This window comes from Scardinius erythrophthalmus, assembly GCF_964197995.2.
Source record: "Scardinius erythrophthalmus genome assembly, chromosome: 16".
NCBI lineage: Eukaryota > Metazoa > Chordata > Actinopteri > Cypriniformes > Leuciscidae > Scardinius > Scardinius erythrophthalmus.
The window spans coordinates 24,867,020-24,877,290 of record NC_138236.1 but is presented as its reverse complement, the minus strand read 5'-3'; the positions used below and the strand labels follow the sequence as shown (position 1 = coordinate 24,877,290).

Genomic DNA, 10,271 nt, shown 5'->3' with positions numbered 1-10,271 from the left:
TTATTCACGGTTTACTTAAAAAAAAAAAAAGTTGCCGCCTTAAATTTTTAAGTACAATCAACTTGAATGTTTAAGTAATTTCAACTTAAATGACATTAAACTGACTTAAAAAAATGAGTTGAATCTTGTATAACTTTTCTTAACTTATTTTGATGACTTAATGCAATGTAAAAACATATATGGTGTCTAAAAATGTTGATCATTTACAGTGTACATATGTTATTGTATTTGGCAACATTTGCACACCTTGTGAATTCTTTAATAGCGTATACACATAAGTCTATGTTTTGTAATATCAGCACCTGTTCACAGAGAGAATTAATAGAAAGTAGGCCTTCCGAATGCCACAGAAATAAACAAAGGTATTAGTTTGTTTGTCCTTTGATGCCACCTGCATCACATTACGTCTGCCTGGCAATTATCTGCAGACAAAGGAGTCAGAGCTTTGATTCTGTAACACCATCTTCTAAATTCAACACTTGCAGGCAGACATAATCTAGCCAATAATTTATTTACCCATGACACTTTCATTATTTAGTAAGCACAGAGGCACCGGCAAGATGTGCACAATTAACAGACCTGGATAACTGAGCTGAGATGTTTGGTGTCTTTAGTCATCTCTCCTATCCAAAACATGTAAATCAAACCATGTATTTACGTCATGAGAAGCCATCAGCGTTATAAAAATTTCAACCGGTCAGTTGTTCATAATATATGAAAATGAAAAATCAAGTTTCTAAATATTTGAAAGTATATAAACTAATGATCTTTCAAACATTGTACAATATGAAGGTGTTCAAAATTCAAAATAATAAAAAATGTATGTAATTATAGTGTTATAATAATTTACCTAAACTGTATTAGCTGTTTAATCGGCAATAATGTGCCATAAATCTCATGATTATATATACTTCTTTTTATTTATTTATTTTTTTAATCAACAGCAGTTTATGACTAACTGCGAACAACAATAACAAGTTGAAGTCAGACAGATGTTGGTGTTGCCACACCCACTGGTCCTGACCCCGCCCCGCCTGCCCCTCTCGCCCCGCCTCTACGAGGACCGCAATGATTTAGAAGTTCAGGAATCCCACGTGACGTCACCAAAGGGTGATGTAATGCTTCTCTAAATAGATCGTATTGTAATCTTTCCTCAGTCCAACGTGGTTCCTTCAGAAAGTGTGCTGCATCTTCTCCAGACTTCTGCGGTGAGTTGTTTGAGTTGTTTTTCATGCCGATACATCCATTCCTTCGCATTCACATGCACTTGCCGAGTCGGTGCCATTGAAATAGTCATTCTCTTGAGCCTGAAGAAGTGACAAGTTGTTAGGGATTCGCAAGAACAGATTCTAAGTACTTTTACAGACTCTGTTTGTACGCGTGAAGTCGTTCACGTTTCATGCAGGAAAGTAAACACGCGGAACATGATTGATTATTTTCGGATCTCCAGGGATTGTTTGCATGTAAAAGCTTTGCGCACTGTCTTTAGCCAAATTGCGCATTAAGGGATCGTGTCGCATTAAACAACTAGCTTAATCTTGATTCTGATCTCAAACTTAAGTCGTTGTATTGTGCAAAACTTTACGCGGAGGCGGTGGTTTTTAGTTTGCGCGCATGAAGCTGTCAAACACGATGTGTTTCTACAGTTTTTACTTGTGCGTGCATGTGTTTGTATGTGCATGTGTGGCAAGCTGTTTTAACACTTATTCCTCTAACGAACTCATTTTTATGTTACTAGTACTTATTTCTAATTACTAGTACGTAATCTAGTCGGGGCTAGTATATTTTTTAATTTCACTAGTTATATTCATTGATAGCTACTTTTAGTTATTAGTAAATATCTGTAATTCAGCCATTCATGTGCATTGGTGAATATGAGTAAAAATACAGGTCTAACTAGTAAGATAAAAAAAAAAACTTCACTCTAAATAAAAGTTGCTGTTTTGAATTTTTAAGTACAACCAACTTGGATGTTTAAGTTATTTCAACTGAAAGTTAAACTTCAATCTAAAATGAGTTGAATCTTGTATAACATAAAAAGTTGAAAATTGCTTCATTTATTTTGAGTTAAAGATATGTAAAAACATAGTTTGTCATAACTTATTGATCATTATATATATATATATATATATATATATAATTATTTTTTTTTTACAGTGTAGTAACAGTTGAGATCAGTAGCCTATAGTGTGTCATAAATAGGTAGCCTACTTGGTACTAATGGAATAGATAGTAGGAGTAGCTATTGTTAGATTTTTACTAACTTTAGTAATAGATTGTTAGATTCTAAAACTAAGGCTATATATAGTTACTGGAAACAGTAATACAGTAAAATTAGAATAGGGACCAGCAACAATTGGAATACATAATAGTCTGAACTGAATAGTTGATACTTGAACCAGATCCAAAAAGAATCCAGTGGCAAAAGAACTCCTTTCCTGTAACAATGGAATAGATTTTCAAATAAGCAATGAATGTACATATAGCCTAACTGAAAAAGATTCTTCGCAATTGGATTACTTGCCAGTAGAAATAAGAACTAATAACAAATATATAGCCTGCATATTAGTAAGTTGGTTTAAATGAAAAAGTGTTAATATGGCTTGCCACAGCGTGTATGTTGTGTCCTTTTCGCGCTGTGACACAAGTGTTCTGCATTGTTTCTTTGAAGCCGTTGTAGAGAATTAGTTTGTAGCGTTGAATCTGTTTTGTTTCATTCATCAACACGCAGAAACTGAGGAACTTCTTTCGTCTCTGGAAACTACTGCACCTCAGAGTTTTCCCGTTTCGACGAGAGCTACCGCGGCTGTCAGAGGGGTCCCAGTCCGCTCATTTATAAAGGAAGAGTTAAAGCATGAATCTTTGCACTGAATCACACGTCTTTATTTTCTAACACCGTAACAAGAAAGCAATGCTTCGACGCATGACGTCATAATGCAGGCCAGTCAGACTTTGATTAACCGTCCAGATATTGAGGGTTTCAGCGGGTTGTGCTGACGAGGCAAACTCTCTTCTAAAAGCCCAAATGCTTAAAAGATTTGAATCCACTGATACGTTTGACTGAGTTCTTTTCATTTCAACACAAATAAATGTTGGTTTGTAAGAAAGTACAGCAAACAATCGTATATTAAACATATATGTAGCCTACAGTTCATCTTCACACTTAAAATGTGAAGTCTGCATCATTTACTCACTTTCATGTTGATACAAACCTGTATTAGTTTCTGTGGGACACAAAAAGAGATGTTGACAGCATCAGTCATTTTAATTGTACGGGAAAAAAATCAATGAAAGTGAATGGCAACTGAGGCTGTCAGTCTTTGCATTCTGTCTACACCTATCCTTTTGTGTTCCATGGAAGAAAGAAAGTCATAAAAGTTTGGAATAACATGAGAGTGAGCAAATAACTGGATATTCAACTTATAGCTTGATTTATGTGAACTTGATTAGAAACATTTAATACTATTATCTGTGAAATGCACCATATTGTCAGCTGTGAAACAAGACGTATCAGTCACGCTTTAGATTAGGGTCCAATTCTCACTATTAACTAACTATTAACTATGACTTTTGCCTCAATAAACTCCTAAGTAATTACTGCTTATTAATAGATAGTAAGGTAGTTGTTAAGTATTGGGTAGGATTAGGGGATGTAGAATATGGTCATTCAGAATAAGGCATTATGCTTTATAAGTACTAATAAACAGCCAATACTAGTAATGCATGCAAATAAGCAGCTTGTTAATAGTGAGAATTGGATCCTAAACTAAAGTGTTACCGACATATCTAATAAAATTGAGTGACTGGTATTGGAAAAAATGTCTATACGACTATTGTAAACATTCCTTCCCTCTCCAGTTTAATTAATCTGGCTGATAGAGTGAATTACAATGAGTGGAAAGATTTAGAAAATTCTAAATGCCTTATAATATGTGGTTTATGATAACATGGCAATTAAAAAGTTTTTGATTTTAATTTTAATTACAAATGGCACGTTTTCATTTTGCCATCTCTTTTGTTCACTGAACAACAACAACATTCCGATATACAACATTCATATTTCAAATGTTTGTACCTCCGGTATCAAAGTTAGCCTGAAGTTCTCTTGGTCTCTGTGAGTTTATGTTTGAGAAGATGTGATGACTGACAGTGATTGAAGGTTGCCTTTGTTGGGCCCCTTCGTCTGTTCATTAAGAGAGGTTTATGGCATCCTTTGCATTGTCTGTATGTTTCTTATTCCTTGCCCCGGGCCCTGAGCTGATCCTACCTTGAACCTTTTCTGCCGAAGGCCTGTGGGGGACGGGGGGTGGGAGGTTGGATTTGAATTGCGGTGCAAGTTTGTGCTTGCTGTAACCTTCACCACCCTCCTTCTCCCCTCGGCCTGTGAACCACACTGTTTGAATTCAAATGAAGAAAGTTCCTCACCAGTTCCCTGTGAAACTGTACTCCGGTCCCCTAATCCTCCTCGGCTGCCACATCGGGCCGTTCTAAATTTGAAGTGTAACGAAATTTCCTGTGTTAAATGAAAACACCGGTGAAATAAAAGCCAAGCAGTGTATGACCACCGGTGAGCAAACATCTCACACCTGGTCTTGTGTCACATGGGAATATTGAGCAGTTTAGGTGGCTAAAAGACTTGCTGGAGGGTGGAAATGATACGGTAATATTTTTCATAAAATGAATGAAGTGCATAATCCTGTGTTTAAATGAACAGATTTGATGACAGTCTTTGTAGTGCGGATTTCGCATGTTGGAGAACATGCATAGTGGAAATATGGAATATTGCTGCAGGCGTCTGATTGTGTTGCACTGTTGGTTATGCTTTTGGAATTAGGCCAGATGATATCACAAGACGGCATATCTCAGGTCTCGTAACACTCGAGAACAGCATGTTTACAATAATTACAATACATTCTCAAATCTTGACTGATACGGTGGAACGTTTGTAAAGTTTAAGGCTAGATGAGGACACAGAAACATGTTCCGCACTATAAAGGTGTATTGGTAAAGTCAACATGAAATCAAAACTGATCATATTTAACACATTCATGGTTCTTTATTTTGAACGATTCATTGGTGCACCTTATATCAAAGAAAAAAAAAGCTTTTTGGATATATGGGAAACTCAGTGCAATTCGCTCAGTCAGCCAGATTAATTTTAACTGAAGAGGGAAGGAATGTTTATAATGATCATAAAGTCATTTTTCAATTTGATCAGAAATGTCTTGTTTCACAGGTGACAATATGGTACAATTCACAGATAATTATATTAAATGTTTTTTATCAGGTTCAAATAAATCAAGCTATAAATTGAATATCCAATAATTATGATGTTATTCCAAACTTTTTTATCTTAAAACCTTGAATCCAGTGCAAGTAAAATATTATGACTTCACCTCTGAAACGTCTTTGCTTATGATACGATCAATTTCTGATAGAGAAAATCAAGTCCCATCTTACATTTCTATCTCGTTGTCGTTAGATTTCACTCAGAAATACATCACATTACGGAAGTAAAATGTTAAATAATGTTGCTCATGTTGTTCTCATGTTTTGAAAAAAAACGTCTCAGTGTTTTCTTGTCCATACAATGAAGGTCAATGGTGACCAAATTTGTTTACCAGGATTTTCAAAATATATTATTTTGTGTTCTGTGAAAAAAATGTGTAAAACAGGTTTGCAGTGACATAGGGGTGAGTAAATGACGACTACATTTTTTAGATGATCTGTCCCTTTATTTTAATAAAAATAGTTCTGACAAAAGTGTTCAATCTCATTTAGTGACAGAGGCGCTTGAAAGGTTGAATATTGAACAGCCGAAATGACCATTTTTAAATAGCAATTACAATGAATAAGACAGATGCGGTATAGACTTGGAGGCGCAACTTTCTGAGAGCTGTGTGTTAGTGACTTGCCATTTAGCAGACGTGTTCTTGATGTCAGTTCGCTTACAGAAACACCCTGTCCAGACCATGTGTCCCCAAGGGCCGCGTGTCAGAAGCCGCCTGGAGGGGCTCTGTCCCAAGGCCGGACTGTAAGGAAAAAGATGTCTGGTTAATATAACGGCAAATTTGCATGTTTTGACTGCATGGGAGGAAACAGTTGACCAGACCAATCGGACAGGGAAAAAAATGCACATGCAAATCGTGTATGAAAGCGTTCACACAGCGGCGGCTCATGTATATCCAAGCCTGAAGCATTTGAATTCATGCTTTTCTCTTAATGTTTTCGTCTTTCAAAGTTTTGAACGTGTTTATTTTCCACACATTTGGAAAGTGTTTGTTGTCTAAGCTGTCTAAGCGGTGTGTCAATACGTAGCCACAGTCATTAGTCTGTTTTGCTGCTGTATATGAAGGGGACTCGACTCTGGCTGTCATGGACTATTACAGCTGTGTCTCATTAGGCTGTTGTAGACCATAATACTGTTACTCTTTCGCACAAAACTTACATAAGGGTGCTGCAAAATTCCCAAAACAGGTGTTAGAAACATTGGCCAAGTTTATGATCACCTGTGATGCACGACATGCAGCCAAATTTTCCAATACAGTTTTTTCGCTGTTGCGATAAAATAGTCATACGCATTTGTTGCCATCTTATAATCAGGCCCACACAGAATCTGAGGCCTGGCAAGGGGGCGGGACATTTCCGAAACACGCTAGAAGTGGTTGACCAATCACAGCGTATTGCTCCAGTTGACTAATCAGAACAGTCAGAATCAAACACCCAGACTCCCTATAGATCATCACTCGTTGAATAGAATGAGACTAAAGCACAATTGGTGCCTGATATATTCCACAGAATCGCACTCTGATCCCCTTGGCGACAGTAGCAGAGGGCTCAGCGTGGGCCCACATAAGAAAAGCACGGCAAAGTACGTCCCATCAGCATCAGAGGAGCAGCCCGGTCACACTCCATGTGCGTGAAACTGAATGACTGGCATACCATTCCATTGTCAGTCTTTCATCCATGGCATTTAGCAGCATCATGGCACTGAACAAGGGATTCCAGTGCTCGTGGTGAGCTGTAACGGAGAGAGAGATTTGCCATTGAAATGTAATCACCACTTGTGAAACGGAAGAAAGTTTTGTCATTGTAATGAAACATTTTTACACTTTATTGCCCTCTCTGTAATTTGTCACCCTGTCAGTTTGCTGTGTTGCCGCACATTGTCACTCTGTTGGATAGAGGCAGCTATATTTCACCATTAACAGTTGACTTTAAAACTGACCTGGGTCATGATGCTCTTTTTTCAGATCTATTCTTTATTTTAAAATACTTAAAATTGAATAGAAATATATATGTATGTATAGTATTATGTTAAAAAAGCTGAAAAATATCAGTGTTGTACAAATGTCCTGATATTTACTGTATAATGAAGAAAAATTGATCATTAAAATCTTTTATTGTTATTTCTTAGAAAAAAGCACAATTTAAATATTTGAAATAAATAATATATATAAGTATAATAAATATAATACAGAAAAGTATATCATAAAGATAAATTATATCATAATATAGTAAATTTTATAATAAAGATGACCTCTGAAAATCCTCATGACAGTGTGTCAAGATCGATAGGTCTTTTAAAATACCAGATCATTTGACCTTTGACATGGCCAGGGTTAGTTGTGATAAAATCCAGGTGGTAAAATATATAAATAAAGGCAAAATCCCCCCAAAAACGTAATATTTAATGATTTTATATGTATATATAAACACATATATATATATATATATAAAATCATTAAATATTACGTTTAATATTAATATTAAATATTACATTTTAAAATTACATTATATAGCCTATATATATATATAATCATTAAATATTCTTCATTATAAATAGCAGGACCGTTATACAACACTGAAATGTTTCATAGTTTTTAAGTTCATACTATATATACCGGTATATATATATATATATATATATATATATATATATAAAAACAATGACAAAATAAACACATTAAACAAGATAAATCATATATACTTAATTTCGCAAGTATCACAAAAAGGATTAAAAAATGTATATTATAAAATATAAAAATAATTTTTGATACTTAAATGAAATTATGAAATTAAGCATATATGATTTATCTAGTATAGTATCTATAGTAAAGTGTATATATGTATATATATATGTTATTACATTGATGCTTACACTACATGCCATTTATAAAGTTAATACATTCAAACTGTTGCTTTTCAAAATAATGCAAAGCCAACATGAATGCAAAGAATACATTTCTAAATTTTTAAAAGTGGGTTCCTATTCTTTATCTTGGATGTCCTTAACTGTCATCGACCCATCTAATACAAACTGCTAAAGATACGGCTGGTGAAGTTTTAAAAGGGCAGTTTAGGTGTCAAAAGAGTTGCTAATGACTGGCAGTTCACTGATACCCTGACCTCAGTGCCGTGCGTCTGGGTTTAGCCACACACTTGCGTGCACAACACAGAGAGGATAGTTTACACCTTACCCTGTGGTCAGCGACGGCTCCATGGAGACGAAGGAGCAGGGTGACACTTCAGGGGTCAGTTTTAGCCTAAACCTTTACAACTCCTAATGCCCTCTCCCAGGGCGTAAGACACCGAATACTCACTGAGATTCCGTCAAAGCCTCTTCGGGAACCACGGAGTTGGCTATCACTGGCACACGATACATTAGTGACATAATCTGAGCGGGTCTTTATGCTGCTGAGTCCTGGAGGCGCCCCTGATTTGAATTTCTCTCCTTTGCTTTGTGTTCAGGTATATGAGGAGCCAGTGACAGTGATGAACTCCGAGCAGGAAAGGCCGTTCGTGTGCATCGCCCCGGGCTGCTCTCAGGTGAGTCTGATAAGACAATGGCAAAGACGAACGGTCCTGTAACTCGAGAAAGCTCCTTCTCAATGTGAAACTGCACCATAGACAACAACAGTGAAATGCTATCTCGTTGAGGCAAATGAAATCCACTGGGTCTTTATAAGATTCTTGGCTTTGTATTTCTTTGGATGAGGTGGAATCCTCATAGATATAGTAAATAATCTCTCTCTTAATGCATATTTTCTTCTAGCTCCACCATTACACTGGTTCGCAATGGGGTAACACTGAAACAAAAATCACCTGAAATAAAATAAATGCAATATTTCTCATTTTCATTTTTTTTAACTTGATGTAGCCAACAAAAATAACAAAAAATGTATAATACATTATAAAAATGTATTAAACTATAGCCTATAGACGTAAAAAAAGACAGAACCACAGAGCAAAATGACCAAAACTAATACAATTTAAATTTATATTCTATAATATATACTATAATTATATAATTATTATTTTATATATTTTATATGATTAAAAACTATAATAGTATATCTCATTGACACTAAACCAGTTCTAAACTGGTTTTGGTTCAGGACCCTGACTTTATAATAGCAACCCAAAATAATAACAAAATTGTTTATCATACAAAAGTAATACAAATCATACTTTGAATTATTATTAATATTATATTACAGTATTAATATTACCATGTACTGCATAGGTCTACAAATATGTACAAATATTGGTATGACAAATTGACAAAAATAGACAGAATTTCTTGAATGACAGATTTTGATTGGACGCACAGCCTATGATGTCATCAACCTAAGATATTAAAAGTGCTTTCCCTGCCTTTTTAAAAGTATACATTTTCTATCCTGTATCCTATATAATTTCTTTTTTAAGTTGCATTTAGCTTTATTTTTCTCTTCTTTCTGCACATTTGGGTCACAATCCACCTGTTTTGAACCGCTGCACAGTTAGACTAGGCCTGTCACAGTCTGTCCAAGCACGTTGGTTTATGTGGACCATTTACAGACACAATATACCTTTCAGGTGCTCTTAAACAGCAATTAAGATAACATAATTACGATAATGAGAAGGTATTTTCAATCAGAAGGTTGTTATTCTAATCGGTTCAGAGTCAGACAGGCGGTTTATGCCTAAGGCTCAGTCCTGTTGTACAAGGTGGTTAGTATAGGTTTGGCAAAATAACTTCGCTTGACAGAGTCACTAATTGTAAGATTCTGTTTTTCAAGGACACAGAATGGAAAGAAAACAAGCCTCTGCTTTTTATTTATTTTTATTGTGTTTAGTGTGATTAAATCGCAACCAGTTGTTTCCATGTTCTCCAGAGATTCCCTACGGAGGATCATCTAATGATTCATCGGCACAAGCATGAAATGACCCTCAAATTCCCCTCCATCAAAAATGACAACATGCTGTCAGGTGAGACAGACCTCACA

The 10,271-nt window shown here is 35.6% G+C and overlaps 1 protein-coding gene across 1 annotated transcript in view; it reads left to right on the top strand.

Annotated features, from left to right (window-relative positions):
• The first annotated feature begins 1,099 nt into the window (after positions 1–1,099).
• creb5b (cAMP responsive element binding protein 5b) overlaps positions 1,100–10,271 on the top strand; it is an 82,227-nt gene continuing 73,055 nt past the window's right edge. The window contains exons 1-3 of the mRNA XM_081389861.1: positions 1,100–1,208; positions 8,752–8,829; positions 10,161–10,254. Of these exons, the coding sequence (XP_081245987.1) occupies positions 8,776–8,829; positions 10,161–10,254 (148 nt within the window). The 5' untranslated portion in view covers positions 1,100–1,208; positions 8,752–8,775. The remainder of the gene's footprint in view (positions 1,209–8,751; positions 8,830–10,160; positions 10,255–10,271) is intronic.